The 20,673-nt window shown below is 43.9% G+C and overlaps 1 protein-coding gene across 1 annotated transcript; it reads right to left on the reverse strand.

The window, feature by feature from the left end:
- Positions 1-2,344: 2,344 nt before the first annotated feature.
- LOC119820347 (sodium-dependent glucose transporter 1C) lies at positions 2,345-18,775 on the reverse strand. The gene is made up of 4 exons (XM_038338566.2): positions 18,429-18,775; positions 8,916-9,084; positions 5,310-5,426; positions 2,345-3,513 (listed from the first exon to the last, which is right to left on the reverse strand). The coding sequence occupies exons 2-4, from the start codon at positions 9,079-9,081 to the stop codon at positions 2,585-2,587; spliced, it is 1,212 nt and encodes a 403-aa protein (XP_038194494.2). The 5' UTR covers positions 9,082-9,084; positions 18,429-18,775; the 3' UTR covers positions 2,345-2,584.
- Positions 18,776-20,673: the final 1,898 nt, after the last annotated feature.

Here is a 20,673-nt window from a genome sequence, read left to right on the forward strand (position 1 = left end):
TACACAAACATTCTAACCTTTAGACAGCTGTAAATGAAAGTCGTCAATTGTTTACAGTTTTCATAATGTAATTATTATTCAAAACCAGTGAAAAATCAAATCTAGAAACAGCAAGTCCCAGACCTATTATGTCTTACCGAGGTAGTGAAGGGCTCAAGAAGATCCGTCTACAGCCTTCATATTGAAGGCAGGAGAACGAGATGTCTACAGATCTCTGAATATGGCTGTATTCAAATTTACCCTCCCAGCAAGGTAGTAAAACAGAATGTTACTAAAATGTTACTAACACCGTCGGAACACAGCTAGACATGGATTCGTTCTCCTGTCAAGGTACTGGAACACCCTGTCTACAAATTCTATCTGAACATAGACAAAAATTCACATTAAAGGGCAGGCAATATTGCAGTACATTCCTGTAGCTCTCAGGAACTCAGAGGACTGTGGAAGAAGGATTGCTTGAGTCCCAGAGTTTGAGACAAGGCTAAAATGACATGGTAAGACCCATGTTGAAATAATAAATAAATAAACAAATAGCTTTTTCCTTAAAATTGTTTTTAAAATTACTATAACATCCACAACTGAAGTCGCTACTGTTTTTTTTCACTAATATAAAACACTGATTGTAAATCATATTATCTTTAATCTATATACGGAAACCTGCTGTCGGTTATAATTTGTCACGGTATTAAATGATCACTGACAATAAAATACACGCTGTGTCAGATATGCATAAAGTGTGAAGGAAAGAGGCATCTTCAGATCAGTGAAACGCAGCAGTAAACACACTTGTCAGGAAGTCAACAGGCAGAACAAGCACATCAAACTGGAATATATTCATAACCAGTACTGCCTCTCAGAGCCTTTCTGTCATTCCGTCTCACTTCTCTTTTGAAATGGACCATTGGCTGCTGCAGCAGACATCCTGGACAAACTCAGCTGGAAAAGCATCTCATTTGCATCTCTAGATTCACAACTCAGGGGATGAGACAAATGAGGCCACAGTAAGTGCCTCGGAGCAGACCCAGAAGGCAGTCAAGTCTTGCAGACAGCGCTCTTCAAACTCATTTCCTAATGTCTTTCTAGGCATAGACAAATGAGTCACTAGCATTCCTTAATCCAGCTGACTGATAAAGTCAAACAATGAAAACATCTGTCTACATCCAAATACACTCTTTCATGAAACTCTTCTCCACAACGTCCCTGGTTAGTGTGGATGGCCTGGTGATTTATTTGCTCAGCACATCCATTTTCTTTCTTAGTGGTGTTGATCTACTTGAACACGACCCATCTTTTCAAACATGCATGAATTCTTTGTACACTCAGAAAATAAGAGACCATAAAATATCACCTGATGGCTCCTGCCAAAATAAGAGCCTCGTAGCAAGAGATTGACAGTACAAGACTGTGAGGTCTTTGTGTAATATTCTGGGAATTACAGAACGTTTCAAAATATCTTGGCATTCCTTACACATTGACCTTGAAAATGGAATCTCCAGAGCCTACTGAAACACAGCTGCTGATCTTCTCTGATTGGCCTATTTAGACTGCTCATTCAAGGAAACCGCTGGCTGAGGATCTGCTCAGAGGTAGAATGCTTGTCTGGCCCGTGAAGAGTTCTGAATTTGACCCTGCACTGTCCCTGTTCCCCAAGAAATAGAGAGGCGAGTAAGAACTCTTATCCCAGTTTTTGATAGATACTTGCTGTAGCTTGAATGTGAAATACCCCTCCAAGGTTTGTTTCAATACTTGGTGCCCTGCTGGGGCTGTTGTTTTAGAGGGTTGTGGAACGTTTAGGGACTGGGGATCCTCTGGAGGAAGTGGAGCTCCTCTGGAGGAAGTGGAGCTCCTCTGGAGGAAGTGGGTCTCCTCTGGAGGAAGTGGAACTCCTCTGGAGGAAATGGGGCTACTCTGGAGGAAGTGGGGCTCCTCTGGAGGGAGTGGGGCTCCTCTGGAGGAAGTGGGGCTCCTCTGGAGGAAGTGGGACTCCTCTGGAGGAAGTGGGGCTCCTCTGGAGGAAGTGGGGCTCCTCTGGAGGAAGTGGGGCTCCTCTGGAGGAAGTGGGGCTCCTCTGGAGGAAGTGGGGCTCCTCTGGAGGAAGTCCATCACTAGGGGCAGGGCTTGAGATTTTATACCTGGACACATTTTTGGTCCCTCTTTGCTTCCTGTTTTGCCAAAATGTGAAGGAATGAGGTTCCCAGCTCCACACTCCTGACACATGAAGGGAACCTCTTGCAACCACATCTCCCCATCCATGGTAGAGCGCACCCTCAAACTGTGAGCCCCCAAAGCCCTTCCTTGGTTTCTTGTCAAATATTGATCACAGTCACAAGAAATGAACAGAGAATTCCACAGAGGATTACCAAACTGTTTATCCAAATCAATGTAGTTGAGAGGTATTGGTGAGAACAGCAACTGTGGGGACGATCAAATGCTCCCAGACAACTACAGAGTGCTTCATTGCGTGGTTCAACAGCTTCAAAATTCACTCATTCATTTTCCCTCTCCATCTTCCCATTTGTCCTTTTCTCTGTGGTCAGACTTACAAAGTATTCTGACCCCCTGAGATGTTTTCTTTTTATTCACATTACAGAGGTAAGGTGGCTAATTTGTACATCAAGGGAAATATAACTCCAGTGAATATGGCTGATGCAAAACAGACGTACAGAACCACGGGCAGGTCTGGGTAGTGTCCTTGTAGAATTCCAATGACTGCAGGAATCGCCATTTCTCCCAGGGTACCACCAATTACAAAGAATGCTGCAGACTTCCCAGTTAAGGTGGTGTACTGCTCAATCCAGGAAACTCCACTGGGAAATGTGGTTGCCATCGAGGCTCCATACACAGCAGTTGCGATCCAGAGGCAGAGAGGGCTCTTGTCAAAAAGCACCAGAAAGAAAGAAGAGACAAGGCTGCCAACATTGCTCAACACAATCATGGTTCCAGGCTGTAAGAATGTTGCAAAGAAGATGGCCAGGCCCCTGCAGGCTGCAAAGGTCCCCCAGAAGACAGAGTTCAAACCGGCTGCTTCAGTTTCTTTCATGCCAACATGGGTGGTGGCGAATGAGAATACGTAAGAGCCGTAGGTCACCTCGGCTCCAACATAAAAGAAGAAGAAGAGGAAGAGGAGGCAGAGCAGGGCCCTGTGATACTTCGCTCTTCGAACTCTTTGACCAGATGCTGCAGATTTTTTCTGCCTTGAACGTTTCTTACAAAACAGACCAAACAGAAAGACAGAAACTACTAGGACATAGGTGCCGATGGAAGCGTAGGTCCACAGCAGATTCATGTCCTCGGGTACCGCAAACAGAGAGTCTGGGCTGGCTTCAGAGGATCGGTTCAGCATTAGAGGGTCAAAGTCGAACTCTGTGTGGTTCTGAGTGGACGCTGTTGTACCCCAGGCCAATTTAGCCAGCAGGGGGGCCAGGACAGCACCCAAGGCGAAACTGAAGTGCAAGGCCTGCATGTGTGGGGCTCCTTTGTCACCCCAAAGAGCCAAGATAAGGACATTTGCACCTGCCAGTGAAACATGGACAAAATCATCTGCTACACATGGAAACTTAGTAAAATTACAAAAGACTGGGGATGGACAGACTGTTCAGCAGTCAAGAGTACTTACTGCTTTTGCAGAGAACCAGAACTGGGTTTCTAGCACCCAAGTCTGGTGGCTTACAAGCCCCTAAAACTCCAGTTCCCAGGGAGCAGCAACCTCTCTCCTCCTTGGACACCTGCACTCATGTATACTTACCCACATACTTATGCATAGTTAGAAATAATAACAATAAAAATCTCAAGAACCATATATAAACAAAAATGTTTCATTTCTTGTGGGATAATCTTTTTGTACATTGTGAAGATGTGTTTCTGCCTAATGTGCCTTCTGACTGGTTTAATAAAGAGCTGACTGGCCAATAGGCGGGACTATTGGGGAGACAGAGGAACTCTGGGAACAAGAGAGGACGGTTTAGCCAGTAAGCTGTGGAGCAAATTGGACATACACTATGGAGGAGAGGTAATGAGCTATGTTTCAGAATATAGATTAATATAAAATTATTAATTTAAGTTATAGTTGGGAACAAGTCTAAGCTAAGGCCAAGCATTCCTAATAATTGATAATTAATAAAAAGTCTCTGTGTCATTATTTGGGAAATGGCAGCCCAAAGAAAGACCAATTACACTCAGCACCATTAGAAAGTGGATGGATATGCATTGCACAGTGTGAACATAATAGATGTTGTAAGTTACAAATGTCAACTGTGCGTTGATTATGTGGTTAAAGATCTCTAATGCACCATCAAGAACTATGCATTGTAATGTCTCATAGACATGACCTAAAGGCTGGTGGCCATCACCTTCTAGAGCCAGACACAACTGCAAAGGTTTTTGTTTGTTTGTTTGTTTTTGTCTTACAAAATAGTGTAAATACCACATCGGGGGTGTAATGTTTACACACTTACTTATTACTGTGTATGTGATAAATATACACAGTAAATACATTGCAGAGTTTATGATATATTTAATAACTGTATTTCAAACTTTAATAAACATATTGCACATTTCTAGTTTTATGTACCTGGAGCTGGCAGCCACCAAAGATTATTTATGTTTGAACAAAGCACCCAGTTAGGACCCGGATGCTCCTGTTACAGGAGACAAGGCTGTCTTCCAGAAACTGAGCTGACTGTCAGAGCAGCTCCAAGGTGAGAAATCATCACGCTGTGACTCTTTTTAACAATCAGGCAAACACATAATTCCACCCAGTAATTTTTCAACTAAATGAAAAGAGGGGAGGAATAGAAAGCTGGAATTTGGAGCAAACAAACATCATACACACTGTTTAAAAGGTTTTCAAAAACGTGAGGACACAGCAACCTCTGACATAAACTGAGAAAGTTGTGCACAACATAGGCTTCTCTGAACTCAAAAGTGGGTGTTTTTTTTTTTTTTTTTTAGTTTTACATCCCAATGTCAGTTCCAACCTTAGTTTATTCTAATAAGCCATTAATTCTTCTTATTTTAATATGATCAAATTCTATCTCAAAATGAAAGCCCTCTGACTTACACTGCAGTTACCCATTAGGAAGGGATCCGTTCTCATTTGGATACTGAAAACCAATACCACCTCACAGGGAGATGTCTTCTAGTTCACTTATCCACTAACTGCTCAAAACTGGCTCCCTGGTTGGTAAGAAGCACCCCTGCTAGAAGGGCGTGCTTAAATGACTGACCCTCCAACCACCTCAGGCGGCCATGCCATTTCACAAGCCTTGCAGGTGACAGTGTAAGTTCATCCACTTTCCCCCGTCACCAACCTGTATCCAGAGCGCCAAATGAAACACCAAACACAGACATCATGGCAATCAGTAATGTTGCTCTCTTGCAGAAAGGAATAAGATAAAGACCAATTGTGGTAGCCAGCATTGACATCCCTAAAAAAAAAAAAAAAAAGGCGAGAATGTCAGTTATAGAAACAGTATTCATGCAGAGTCAAGCCAATGTCCTAAAAACAAAAATGAAAGTAAGGTCATATGAAAACTGGATAATTTGAGGATTTCTATATGCAGGTTATATCTTGTAAATATTATATGATTTTTTTTTACAGATTAAATGATTAAAAGTAATTAAATAGTTAAAATAATTACTGGGTGTGGTGGTATACAATATATATATATATATATATATATATATATATATATATATATATATATATATAAAACTATGACATGAGTACCATTGCAATACTACTAATAAATTATAAACATAATACAATGATCTTTCTAACAAATAAGATAGGCTGAAAAAAGTTAGAGGTTTGACATTTATAAACTGAAAGGGATTTGAGGTAGCAAAAAGGCAAAAGAAAGTGCTGTTGTAGAAGTGTGTAGTAAAACTTTGAAATGGATGCAGTGAAGCACCTGCTGACAGGAAATGTCCTGCCTGGGATCTTTACAGACACAGAGAGAAGGTGTGCACACTTGTGATCCCAGGGCTGAGGAGGAGGCAGCAGGAGCATCCCTGGGACTTGCTAATCATCCAGTCTAACCCTGTGGGTGGAATGCTGGTTTAGTGAGGGAGCCTTCCTCAAAATACGTAGTGCAGGGGCTGGGAGACGGCTCAGTTGGAAAAGGTACTTTGTCTGGGATGTTTGGGTGGAAGTTCCACCCCAAGCCCCCTCCCCTGGGAGTTGCCTCAGTCCAGACTCCACCTCTGAGAAAATCTGCCAACCGATCAGCCCTCCCCAGAGACGCTCAAGACCACGCCCACAGGGTATTTAAACTGCCCCCCTCCCAAGAGAACAAACACGTGGTTTTCAGGTCTTCCTTTCCATCTTCTCTCTGGGGGGCTGGAAAGCCAGATCTGGGAGCATTTGTAGCCATTAAACCTGGGCTTTTTACTAATTTGGTTTGATCTGGTCTGGTTCGGATTATTGCATCGGCAGAGAGGCTTATCTATCAGGGTGCAGAAACTTTCCTGCATGGCAGAAGAGAACCAGCGCCTGCAGATTGTCCTGACCTTGCTGAAAGCTGAAGTAAACCAGATGCTTCCAACAAGATTTCTTACTACCTGGAGTGCCTGAAGCCCTAGCTTCAGACCAGCGTTCTAGACTACTCCAAAACAATGGGTGCTTCACTGGCCTCAGGAGGGCCAACAAAACATGGACAGCAAACAAGATGTGCCCCCTCCAGGCCTATGACCAGCATTCCAGCCTTCCTGAGCCTGACAACAGCATCCTATGTCATCTGAGCAGCAGTTACAGAAGAGATTACATTACCCTGATCATTAACAAAAGACCTGAATGTTAGGTCCAAACAAAACCAGTTCTCCTCTACCCAGGCAGCCATTTCCCTATCTCTGTCAAAAAAGACACAGGACTATCTATGGTGCCCATTAGCACACCAGAGCTCATGCTGGCCTCCTGTCTCCTTCAGCATTACAAATACCTGTTAAAATCAGAGAGTGATAGAAAGGGTTGCTCAAGTCGGGGGCTGGGATTTGATTGAATGGCTTAATTAAAACATCCACCGTTACCCCTACGTAAATGTGAATCCGTGATTTGATTCATATGTTCTACAGTCACTGTGGGATGATGTCATGGCTACAGAAGCTCCATTTTATGCTAGGCATCCATCTTGGTGCCCAGCAGGTGTTTGTCTCTGACTCCAGTTCCTGGAAGACAAATTCCCAGTTACCCTGACTCAATAGCCCTCACCTGAAAATGTACATCGGTGACCCTAACTGCCTTTTTTCCTTTTGTAACTTGCTTATGCAGACACCCAAAGATTGTTTTCAGTTGCCTTAACTGATTCACTTGGCAGAACAGAAGAGTTTTTGCTGGCTTGCATAGATATGGACGGTCTTCATGTGGTTCTCTCCTTTAAAAGTCCTTCTCCATACCCCTCCTTCAAGATAATCTCAAATAAATATTTTAATTATAATTAGATTGAGTCTGTGGTCTTTTCCCAGGGGTCACAAACCCCATAACAAGTGATTGATCCGACATTGACTTCCGACTTCTACATGCCTATACCTCCCCCCAGTTAGAATAAAATGGTAAAGATATTTGAAATAAATGAGTGTAGCAGATAGGAAGGGAAGTAGAAGATACATGATCGGTGTGGATGTATAGCTCAGTGGAAAAGCAGGCGATTAGAAGGGTGAGAGAAGCCTCGAGTTTGATTCGCTCACCCCAAACTGCATGCACACATAGATTCTTTAAACCTTACGTAAGAAACAGGAGGTATTGTTCACTTATTCGTCAACAGCTGTAGAGGGCATGAGGTCTTTGTGCTCACAGATACCCACTAGGGGAACCAGGAATGTTAAGCACACAGGCTTGTCTCTTCAATGTGAGGGATGTGTACCTGTTTTCCACCCAGAAGACTGGGAGTTGATGTTGTTAGCAGCCTGCTGAGCTGTGCTACCGGTAAGACTGGGCCACACCCAGATTCCCTAGACAACTACGCTTCTCTCAGGCGTGACCTCCCTAGACCATTATCTTGAGCACTGTTTCTCAGCCAAAAGAACCCATCCTTAGGGAGATGTCGCATGTTCTATGACCAAGACCACACCTGACCTTCTCCTAGACCCTTAAGCTACAGAACCCCCATCTTTATGGAAAGGGTCACATGTGCTTTGCAAAAGAACGGTGATGTAGTCACACCTTAAGTTTTATAGTGCACATGGACTGAGGTCATTGTTACCAGGAAACCTTTTTTTTTTTTTGACAGTTGTACTGTACTTAAACGTCTAAGAAATAAACTACCCAGTGTCAGACTCTGGGAGTTTGAACCAACACCAGCTAAGGCATGTTGTAAACTGGATTTCCCGCTAACTAAATTGTGTTGAACTAGATCTCCTTCTTGTCTTACTTTAACAATTACTCTCTATTTTCCTTTCTTCCACAAGTATTAATGAGACTCTAAATGTTCTATGAACAAAATCAGTTTTTTCAGGGGTGAGTACACGAAGAGGTTTGCCGTCATTTCCAGAATGTGGGAAAGCAGTCGACTGGTCTTGGTTGACATGGAGAAACTCAGACAAGATGCAGCCTATAGTCAGCTCACAACCATCTCCTGCCTCCTCATGTTCAATCCACCACAGAGCCAGGCCACGTGTGGAGAGCTCATTCCGACCTCTGTGGTCCTGGGAACCTTCAAATATGCAGAACTGTGTGGTCAACCAGTGTGTGACCTGAGGGTAGAGTCTCAGGATTGCTGACACACAGACCTGAAGACTTCCCAGAGTTCCCAGAGGGCGCAGTACAGAGTCCCTCCACCAGCTAAGGTAGGCAGAGGAACCGTGGGTGCCCAGTTTCCAGGGAGGATACCCACACTACCCACTTCTGTTGTCAAGTCTGAAGTAAGGTTGTGATTTTCATATATAGAGTAAGTCGCAAATAAAAGGTGATGTTTACTTACCCAAAAGTAAGAAATGATTCATACAGTCGAAAAGCACCCCACCAGCCACAGAGCCGCACAAGTAGCCGAGGGCACGGCCCACGAATATTTCCGAAAGGCTGCTGATGTTCCGGTTCACATTTCGTGCCAGGTCTGGAAATGTGGGTCCCAGTATGGCAACAGTCATTCCCTGAAATTAAAAAGGATGAAAGATTTACTTGCAAGCAAGATAATATGTGCTTCATTTTTGTCTAAGAAAAAAATGAGGAGTGGGTAACAAAGCAAGAACTTATTTTAAGGGCCATTCACAGTGAGAAAGAATTTTACAGTTATGGTGCTAATATAACCAGAGCCATAGACTCTGGTTGATTGTCTTCATTTTAGAACTATTTTCCCTTCAAAATTATTAATTATTTTTTAAAATATTAAAGATTTAATTACTTTTATTTTACATTTGTGGATGTTTTATGTGCATGTGCACTGTGTGTGCAGTGCCCAAGGAGGCCAGAAGAGGGCATCAGATCCCTTGGAACCAGAGTTGTGGGTGGTGGTAGTGAGCTCCCGTGTGGGTGATGAGAACCAAACAGAGGTCCTCTGGAAGAACAGCCAGTGTTTATAACTGATGAGCCATCTCTCCAGCCAAAAATGATCTAATCCCTGTGCCTTTTTCCTCTCTTAAATAAGTTAATAAGCAGCTGGAGATAAACCAGCTAGTTAGTGGTGATGCACACCTTTAATCCCAGCACGTGGGAGGCAGAGGTAGGTGGACCTGAGATTCAAGGCCAGCGTGATCTACAAAGGGAGGTTCTGGGACAGCCAGGGCTACACAGAGAAACCATGTCTTGAAAAACAAAACAAAACAGAACAGGCGAAAAGAAGCTCAAGATATAACTGAGTATAGAATTGCTGCTGACATGTTCAAGCCTACGTTGACTGCCTAGAATGGCAATAAAAAGCATGATAATCATAATAACAATATGGATGGAGATGCAGCTCGGTCGTAGAGCTCCTGCCTAGCACGTGCAAAGCCTGGGCTCCCTTCCCAGCACTGAACAAAACAGAGAGAAGCATCAGGAGGTCGAGGTCATCCTCAGGTACATAGTAAGTTCAAATCCAGCCTCGGCTACATGAAGCCTAGTTTCAAAGTAATGAAATATTAAACAAAAAACATAAAATACGCATTTGTCATACATTTTAAATATATGTTCAAATATAGTTGAAATAGCTGTCTATATTCTGAGATATGTGACAGTCATTAACATGAGAATTTATATCTCAAAAATTTAAATTATCAAATTGTTTTCATTTTAAATTTTTATTTTTAATTTGTTTGTGCACATGCGCATGTATGTGTGTGTGCATATGCAGCATGTGTGTGAAGATCAACAGACTTTTTATTAATTGATTTATTTATTGTTTTTCAAAACAGGGTTTCCCTGTGTAGCCCTAGATGTCTTGGAACTCACTCTATAGACCAGGTTGGCCTTGAATTCAAGATTCACCTGCCCCTGACTCCTGAAAGCTGGGATTTAAAATGTTTGTTTTAATGGAATTCATTATTTAATTGGTACATAGAGATATCTAAAAGATCAAATGGATCAAAGAACTTTGTAAGAGGCCTTGCACAGGTCTCAGGAAAAAAAAATATGCATGTTTCACAAGGTTGTAGCCTCCAGACAGGAAATTCTGTTCTATTGGTCAGACAACTTAGAGCAAAGAGTACCTAGTGTTTGGGTTTTCCAGTACTGGGGGCTGAGCATAAGACCTTAAACATGCCAGTCTATCACTGGATCTGCCTTTGCTCTAACATATTTGTGAGCCTTTTATATTTTACCTGGCATGTGCCCAGACTTTAAATGAATAGTTTTATATCTGTTGCTTATATGCTGAAGTATATCTGTCTGTATTTGTATGTTTAATTTAATTTTACATGACTCTATTCCTAAATTAAATTAAAAGCTGTTTTGTTTAAGAAGTTAGCATCTGGGCCTGGAGAGATGACTCAGCAATTAAGAGCTCTTGTTGCTCTTGCAAAAAATTTGCGTTTGATTTGTAACACCCACATATTGGGTCACAACCATCTATAACTTGTTATAGGAGCATATGTATATATATATATATATATATGGTATATATAAGGTATATATACATATACATATATATAATATGTATATATATACCTTATTCTGACTCCACAAACACCAGGCATGCAGGCAGTGTACACACATATATGCAGACAAAACACTAATACACAACATAAAAAACAAATAAATCTAACAAATAGTATTTCACAAATAAAGTCTGTCAAAAATAATGAATAAAGGCCTTAACCACATTCTTTTTGGCATTATATGACTTGGGTAGTCTGGTTAATACAACAGGCCAATTTTTATAGAATTGTCACCATTAGATACATTTTTTTTTCTGTAGGTCTATACAAATTAATCTTATCTGTTGTATGTTTTTAACCAAGAAAAACAGCTTATGACACCTGACTTGATCCTCATGTTTCTAAGCATCTCTCACCCAATTGTTGGAGATCAGTTAAACAGACAGAAGATAAAATCTCTGTAAAAGATTTGCCTTCTATGTCAGAATATTTTACCATTCTTGTTATCAAGAAGGTACAGTTTGGGGACTGGGAACATCACTTAGTGATTAAAACTGCTGGCTGTTCTCTCAGAGGACCTGAGTTCGAGTCCCAGCACCCACATGGAAGCTCACAACTGTCTCTAACTCCATTTCTAAAGGATCTGATGTCATAGTCTGGTCTCCATGGGCACCATGCCTGCATGTGGTCTATAGAGATACATACAGGCAAAACACTGATACATTTTAAATTTTTTTTTAAAAAAAGAAATGTACCATTATGGACTAGGGAAATTTGCACAAATATTTGAAATGTAGATCTAGGGAAAAAAGGTGGGGATGGGGGAACCAAAGGACTAGTGATAAAATTTTTCCTCCTCCATAGTTTATTGTTGCAGAAACTGAAGATAGTTGGGACTATTAGTGACCATATCTGTACCACATTGGCTCTTAGGCTATCCTAAGGGCACATGCTTCTTTTAGGAGCTATGATCAATAGATTTAGCAGTCTACACCTGACTGGCATAAAATTGGCAATGGCACATTTACTATCATTGATGGAAGCTAAGGCCAATACAGATTAAAATTATAATACATGAATGTAAGGTTACTACAAACAGGAAGCCCTATGCAATTACACAAGGAGATGGGACTTTTGTAAGTGCATTGGCTTGAATGAGAATGGCTCCCAAAGGCTCATATGTTTGGCTGCTTGGTTCCCAGTTGGTGGAACTCTTTGGGAAGGATTAGGAGGTGTGGCTTAATTGGAGGAGGTGTGTCACGGGGGTGGGTTTTGAGGGTTCAAAGGCCCACAGAACTCCCAGGTGCTACCCTCCTCACGACTGCCTGTGGTCGCTCTCTCAGTGTAAGTTTCCAGCTACTGCTATGATGCCCTGGCGGCCTACCTGCTACCTTGCTTCACCATGATGGCCTAATCCTCTGGAACTGCAAGCCCCAAATTAATTTTTTCTTTTCTAAGTTGCTCTGGTCATGGTGTTTTATCATAGCAATAGAGAAACAATTAAGGTAAAAGTGGAACCCTGAAGTGGACTATAGCAGTGACAGGCCTGACCATGCTTGGGTTTTTTGCTGTTGTTTTTTTTTTTTTTTTTTTTTTTGAGTGTGGAAGACATTTGGACTTTGGACTAGGAAAGCATTTGATGTTGTGAGCAAGCCTTGGAAGACAGTAATGCAGAGAACAATGTGGACTATAGAGGCAGTACTCAAGAGGATTCAGAGGGAACAATATTAGCAATGGATAATGGCCATTTTCATATTTTGCTAATGATTTTGTCCTTGCTCTAAGAACCTACCTGAGGCTAAATTTAAAAGTTATGGGTTAAATTTGTTGGCGGAGGAGATTGTAAGACAGCTTTACTATTGACTCAGTTGCTTGATTATTAGCAATGATTTTTTTAAATGCAGATCTACGATTAAAAAGAACAAGAAGGAGAAAAGCAATACTAAACACAATTTGGAGAGAAAAAGAGCACCAGGAAACTTAATGTTGGGCCAGGGCTTTTGCTGAAAGAGATAAAAAGAGGCCTGATGTGAAATTGAATAGAGGAAGTGGTGCTCTCGGGACAAGACCCTGCCCAGTTTAACTTCCAGTTTATAAAAGAGAAAGCTTACTCAAAATGCAGTCAAAGAGAGGGCCAGGTTCCACCAAACAGAAAGCAGAACTTGGCAGCTTTGGCCACACGATTCTGGCTTTAGAGTCATGAAGGATACAGGAGTAAAGGTGCTGTGGAATCCTCCTTCACCATAAAGTAAAGCTTTAAGTAAAGCTGCTGAAGCCAGGCGTGTGGTAGGGGATTCCCTTCACAGAGGTCCAGAAAGGCCATTGCATGAGGTTGTGAAAATGAGGCCTGGATTATATTGGAGAACACAGGGTTTTGGAGATGCTAGAGCTATGGGATATCATCCAAGAAGAGCTGCAGAGAGGGAGTGGTACCAGCCCGAGAGAGAGAGAGAGAGAGAGAGAGAGAGAGAGAGAGAGAGAGAGAGAGAGAGAGAGAGAGGTTGACATTGAACATAGAGCTACAGGATTTGGATTTGCCCTGTTGGTTTTTGGTCTTGCTTTGGTCCAGTATTTCCTCACTGTGCCCCAGTCCTCCATTTTGGAATGTTAATGTACACTCTGTATCATTGTATGTTGGAAGTATGTGATGTGCTTTTTGATTTTACAGTTAAGAGTTTGTCTTGAGTCTCAGAAGAGATCTTGGACTTTCAAACTGTATTGAGAGTGCACAAGACCATAGAGACCTTTGAAGTTGCATTAAATGCATTTTATATTATTCTATGGCCATGAGTCTATGGGGGTCAGGGAGTGGAATGTAGTAGGTTGGATGAGAATGGCTCCCATAGACTCATACTTTACAGTACCTGGTCTCCAGTTAGTAGAACTGTTTGGGAAGGATCAGGAGGTGTGGCCTTTTTGGAGGAAGTCTGCCACTAGGAGTGGGCTTAGAAGTTTTCAAAGCTGAAGCTGCCAATTCTGCTCTCTCTCTCTCTCTCTCTCTCTCTCTCCTCTCTCTCTCTCTCTCTCTCTCTCTCTCTCTCTCTCTCTCTCTCTCTCTCTCTCTCTCTCTCTCTCTCTGCTTTGTGGTTGTTGTCTCAACATGTAAACTCCTAACTGCTACTCCAGCACCATGCTTGCCTGCCTGTTGCCATGCCACGATGGTCAGAGACCAGCCCTCCAAAACTGTGAGCCCCACATAAACTCTTTCATAAGTTGCCTTGGTCATGGCAATAGAAAAGTCACCAAAGGTAGGAACAGTGTAAATTATGCAGATACATTATCAAAGGAAAAATGGATGCTCTTCTGTCTTAAAGCAAGGCAATTGCTCTAAACTAAGAACAATAAGGCCAAAGTAGAACTGGTAAGAATATTGCAGGAAGTATGTAGAAGAACTCAGAAAACAACTTCTTGTGGACAAGCTGGCTGAGAGTAGATGAAAATTGTTTGGAAGTTTTTCTAGGAACTGAGCATCACTGCTAAGGCTCACTGTGAAGCTGGGATTTGGTCTTCTCGTTTCCTGGTGTGTTGGTTGGTGCTCAATGGGAAGTGTGAAGGATCTGCTTTGGCTTTGTTGCGTTTGAGGTGGTTGGCCCAACAAGCAGAGTCACAGGAAGTGGACAACATGATTTCCTGTTTCATGCTGTATTTGTGATGTTTTGAAAATCACTTAAGGAAACTAAACCATCAATACTAAAAGAACTAAGGTTATTCCACATTTATAAATTCAGTTTGAAGCACTAATATCACTTTGGCTAAATAAAAATCTATTTTTAATTCACTATAATATTCAATTCTGTCTTGAACAGTGTGTTAAACTTTTGATATTTTTATGACCTTTTAAATATTATATTGCTTTTCCTAGCCAGGCAGTGATGGCACACGCCTTTAATCTCAGCACATGGAAGGCAAAGGCAGGCGGATCTCTGTGAGTTCAAGGCTAGCCTGGTCTACAAGAGCTAGTTCCAGGCAGGCTCCGAAAACTACAGAGAAACCCTGTCTCGAAAATCAAAAAACAACCTCAAGTAATACTGCATCAGCTCCTGGATGATCTGAACACTTGTGGGTGGATCCACTCACTGGCCGCTTTCGGTGTTTATCTGCTAGGTGATGGAAGCTTTCCTCTACAGAGCGGCTAGCACTAAAAATAGCTACAGTGATTAAAATGGTGCCTCCCTCGTGGGGCATCCTGAAGAGATCTCCAGCAACAGCCATACCCGCTTACTACACAAGTGTCCCAAACACAGCAGCATCAAGCCTGTATTGACCAGATGGCCTGTCAATGGCATCACCAATTGGTGGCAACTGGATCCACTCCCACAGACTTATTAGCCCTTGCGACATAGCCCCTGCGACACTGCACCCCTTGTGATAGCACCCAGGTATCTCTCACTCCACTCACACGAAGTGTGACAGGACTCAGTAGTTAATTTAAGGCCAAAGTATATCCACCAGGGAACAGAGGCCAGTGAACCTCTATGACCTGGATCCTGAACAACAGTCTTTAGAAACAACACCATAAGTGGCTCCCTCTGACTCTGTTGGAAGAGCCCACACCAGTGTTTACACACCAAAGCATCAGCGCCCTCCGTCCTAGACTGACAGCTCTCAAGACTCTTGAAAGTATGCACCAGCTGGGGACCTTATAGCAACCCTGACCAGGAATGTTTCTCCTGAGAGGCAGAGGATAGCCTAGATAGCAACAGCCTAACTCATGGATCAAGACTGATCCGTTTCTGCAAAACCTGGTTCTCTTTCCCCATCACCAGCTGTCTTGAGCCCATCCCTTTCCCTACAGGAAGATACTTAGCGCCATGGGGGCTATACCAAGGCTAATGCCGTGCAACAAAACAGAAAGCTCCAGCTGCTGGGTTTAAGGCTAATCAATGCCTTCACATCAGGAAATACTGCCACTAATGACCAGCATTGTTCCATGTTTCTGCGCCATCACAGTGAATCCCCAGAGGGAGAGGAAAATTCTCTTTGATACGCAGGACATCACTGCTCTGTGCCTCCTACACTCGCTGGGAATACGGCCCTGACTTTCCAGTTACTAAAACAGTCACCAGCAAATACAGGGCACTATGCTGAGTGACATCTGCAGGAGGTTGACCTTGAGAATACAGGGCCACGGATCGTCTGTGTGACCACTAAGTCCATACGTTGTTTTCCCACTAACTGATCTTATTCACCATGACTTCAGGCTAATGGATCACAAAATACACTTTCCACTGGACCGTGTTCATGAGCTACAGAAACCGGGGAGTGAAAGAATTTAACTGAGTTCTGCTCAAATGCCCTTAGATGGCATGTTTTCCAGTCCCTAGGGACCAAGATTGGTCTATGGTGAATTTCTCCACTCTCTCCAGCTTTCCTGTTCATTCAGAACTTGCTATTTGATCTGGCTCTCTCTTACCTTCTGAGCACCTTTTCATATGTTTTTTAGACCTCCCACAATCATACCAAAGCAACCAATATCGAAAATTAGTTCCCATGATGTGCTAAACAACTGAGCTCCCACTGAAGAGTTCTACTAGGATTCCTGGACTGGATCTTCCTGGGCAGCAGGTGGTGCTGTTGCGTTACTTGAAGCTAAGATTTCAGTCGGGGAAATGTGTGCTGCAGTAGATCAGATCTGCTCTTGGGAAGGGTGGGAAGCACCCAGAAAGGCCGTGAGAACATTCATGTCCATCAGCTAGTGGGACAAAATTTGCTTGTAGATCTTCTTGCCCGTGTTGTGGGCTCCTGTGTGTTGCTGAGTAACAGAATGTGGTAGCTAACTCTGCCTGGATTTCACTGCTCTACAGGAGCAGTGAAGCTGACCAGTGGCACACGCCTGCAGCCCCAGCACCCAGAAGGCGAGGTGGGTGGATCTTTATGAGTTTGAGGCAAGCCTGGTCTACATAGCAAGTTCCATATCAGCCAGGGCTGTACAGTGAGACCCTGTAGGAAAAAAAAAGTAATGCAAAGGGTGGCTGAGGAGCTGGGTGTGGCTCAGGTGCAAGAGCATGCGTGTTAAATGAACAAAACCCTGGGTTCAGTTTACAGCACTGATGATGATGATGATGATGATGATGATGATGATGATGATGATGATAACACTAAACAGATCAATAAAAGAGCTGATAGTGCTGTTGTTGAATGAAGGCTTGAGGAAACTTCTCAGGGGAAGGAAAGGCATAATGTTTGTGGGAGCAGCTAAGTTGGTTTGCTGACGTCCAGAATGGTGGGGGGCAAGCCTGGCTGTCCCAGACTTTCTTGTCACGATAGTTAAGTGTGTCTCTAGGTTCCCATGATGTGTTACCGGGCGGCTCACTACAAGAAGAAAATCAGTGACTTTCACAGCCTGCTATGGTCCTTAGTCACCATGACAACCCAAACAAGAAGTTTGACCAATAGCAGGGAATAAAAGGCTTTGAACTCTATTTGACTATGTTCAGTTTGGTTCACAGAGACAGCCATAAGGACTGTGCTGAGTTTCAGGTATTATTTTCTTGATAGCATCGTGTAATCTCCCCGTGTGTCATACCCACTCAGGAGATACAAACAGGAACAGGCATGGTGGTGTACACCTATGATTCTGGTGCCCAGGAAACTGAGGCGGAGAATGCAGAATTTGAAACCAGCCTGGGCTATATAGCAAGACTCTGCCCGCCCCCACCCCCCAGGGTGGCATAAGTGTTCCTCCTCAGCCATCCTTTGTGGTTTCAGCAGTAAACAAGAACAAAGAAAGCAGAACTGTGCAATGAATGGAGATTCTGTTTAGATCAATCAATTACGGTAGAGACAGAAAAGCTTTTCAGGGTTTAAGGTTTCAGTCAGTTTTGAGAGACTGTCAAAGACAGAAAAAATAGCTCTCTCTTGGGGGACCCAAACACACAGCGCCCCCAGATCACAATTACCAAGTAACAGGGAATTCCCCACAGTTCACCCAGGGATTGGCTAAACCACTTCCCATGTGGAGTTGTTCTAAGAAAATATTTTAAGTACTGCAGAGTTGATTTCAAAAGAATCGTGGGCAGAGTGAGACTCGCTCCGGTTTCACTACTAAAACATCTGTGTGGCCAAGAAAAGCCGCTTTCCTCTTGGACCTGTTTCCTATTTGCAAAACCAAGAGGATGGCCACCCAGAATGGAAGCGCTAGAAACGTCAGTTTATTGTGTAGTAAGTTACAGTTCAGAGCGCAGTGGCTGCAGACCCACGCAACGCCAGGAAAGTTCGCTGCAGATAGAAAACAGCACAATCAGTTTCGAACTGGACAGAAACCCTCAGTGATTAAATTAGCGCCCACGAGATAGCTAATGGGCCGGAAGTGCCCAAAGTCACAGAACGTGCAGGGAGCGAAGGTGAGAGTCCAGCTGGGAAGGGCAGGTCGCCTGCAGGAGGTTCGTGCCCCAGCCTGGGAGGGGTGCAGCGTCAGCTCTCACCAGCCCCAGGAAGGCGGCGTACAGGACCCCGGTGGAGAACCAGCGCAGCACGTTCCTGGTCCGGCCACTCCTCCGGGAGGTCGGCGCCTTCTGTCCATTCTGCGCAGGGGCCTCGGCCTGGAGGAGCCTCTGAGCGGCAGCCGCGGTCCCGAACCCACGGAATTCCGCTTCCAACTCCAGCTTGGCCACTCCAGGCTACTGGTCTTGCCTCTGCCGCCAAGCTTTTCGGCAGATCCCTAAGGGGCTCTGAGCTCCAGTCCTTCCGGACCCGGAGGTTCTGCCCAGTGTCACCTTCCTCTCGAGACCTTTCAGAATGAGGTCAGGGAAAGCTGGACTTCGTACAATACTGTGTTGCAAGAGGAAGACTGTCAAGACCCGTTTTGCACAAGCCTGAGAGATCACGTGATGAAAAAGAGGTTCCAACTGGGCTGAGCTCCCAAAGTCTAGCTGAAGAGTGGGAGGAGTGAGAATATGAGCAAAGAGGTCAAGACCATGATGGGGACACCCACTAAAACAATTGGTCTGAGCTAATGGGAGCTCACCAACTGCAGCTGGACAGGGAAGGAACCAGCATAGGTCCAAACTAGAACATCTGAATATGGATAGCAGTTGTATGGCTGGGGCAGACTTCGGGGCCACTGGCACCAGTACCAGGATTTATCCCTACTGCTTGTTCCTGTTTTTTGGGTACCTATTCTGTTTGGATGGATACCGTGCTCAGTCTAGATATAGTTAGGAGGGCCTTGGACCTTCCCCAAGTCAATGTGCCTTACCCTCTCTGAGGAGTGGATGGGGGTGGAGTGGAAGTAAACGTGGAGGTAATGGGAAGGGGAAGGGAGTGGGAAATGAAATTGTATGTAAAACGGAGAAACATAGTTTTCTTTTTTTAAAAGAAAAGAAATTATAAAAAGAAAGAAGAGCCATGCAGTGGTGGTGCACACCTTTAAACCCAGCACTCAGGAGACAGAGGCAGGCGGATCTCTGTGAGTTTGAGACCAGCCTGGTCTACAAAAGTTAGTTACAGGTAAGTTTTCAAAAGCTACAGAGAAACCCTGTCTTGAAAAACCAAAAAATGAGGGGGAGGCCCCAGCAAGCAGGGGGTGGAGTCTCCAGTCCGAGGCAAACGTGGTTACTCTGGAGACCTCCTAGGGGCGTCTCACCTGTCAGAACTGTAGACACCAACTGGCTGGCTGACTGGTGCTGCTCCGAGGCGAAATTTGGAAGTGCAGCTTCGGAACGGAAGAGGGGTAAAATGAGGCCAACAGGACTTTCATTCCACCAACTGGGACTCTAAGGCAAGAGGGCAACTAGTTGGAAGCCAACATGGATTACATAGCAAGACCCTGTTTCAAAGAAATCTAGCAAAAAGGTGTGAATATTGGATGTGTCTGTGCCTCTCCAAGTCCAACGGCGCGTTCTGCTGAGGGACTGGGAGTCATAGAGCAACCCAACCCCCTGCCCTAGGATTCTCCAGCAGGTCCAGGGGAAGAAAAATGACTTAAAGCCCAGCATATGCACATTGAGCCAAGTTAATGGTTAGTGCAGATAGTAACCAGCAGTCATTACAGGAGAGCAAGGTGCGCTTCCTTCTCTCACTGCGGCTAAGGGAGCAGAGGCCAATACAGTCCAGTATGAACTGGAATGCACCTGATATAGCGACAATTGAGGGCCCCAGAAAAAAAATAAGAGTACCACCAGCAAATTCTGCTCGGGAACAAAGACTCCAGTGTCCCAAATACTAGTGACAGTGCCAGATCCGAGAGGACTGTATAGCCAGAAACAGTGAAAATGTTAGGTCAAGATTGACGAGTCCCCCAAAAACCAACAAGGAGACTGAGTCCTGTATATAAAATCAAAGAGCCTTTATTCAAGTTTGAACTCCGACTCTCTGAGTGTCCAACGCATTGGCATATCAGAGGACCTCAAGCTCAGTTTGGGGTGGGGTTTTATCATAGCAGAGGTTGGGGTGAGGGAGTGCTCAGGTTCAGGACCCCAGATTGGCTGACATTTGTTTAGGGGTGTCTTTGTGAAAGGGGGAGGGGTGTGTGCTGGGCTAAGGGACATCAGGGGATCCTATCTGCAATGATTGGAACCTTAGGAATTTCCTTTGGAGTGTTAGGTACTTTCTGCTTTTATGGCCTGTTCCTGAGTGGTTTCAATTCGTGGTCTTTCCTGGAACTAGGTAATTTACCTTAGGGTCATCTGAAACCCAGGCCTCTACTGAGCTTGTCATGGCTGGGCCCTA

Source organism: Arvicola amphibius, chromosome 8, assembly GCF_903992535.2.
Source record: "Arvicola amphibius chromosome 8, mArvAmp1.2, whole genome shotgun sequence".
Classification (NCBI taxonomy): domain Eukaryota; kingdom Metazoa; phylum Chordata; class Mammalia; order Rodentia; family Cricetidae; genus Arvicola; species Arvicola amphibius.

Excerpts from the sequence above, each read along its gene's own strand:
- LOC119820347 (XM_038338566.2), bottom strand. The coding sequence starts at position 9,081 with ATGACTGTTGCCATACTGGGACCCACATTTCCAGACCTGGCACGAAAT. Across the intron at positions 5,427-8,915 it reads GAATCATTTCTTACTTTTGG|GGATGTCAATGCTGGCTACC; the intron begins GTAAGTAAACAT and ends TTTTTTTTTTAG. Across the intron at positions 3,514-5,309 it reads ATTTGGCGCTCTGGATACAG|GTGCAAATGTCCTTATCTTG; the intron begins GTTGGTGACGGG and ends TTTCACTGGCAG.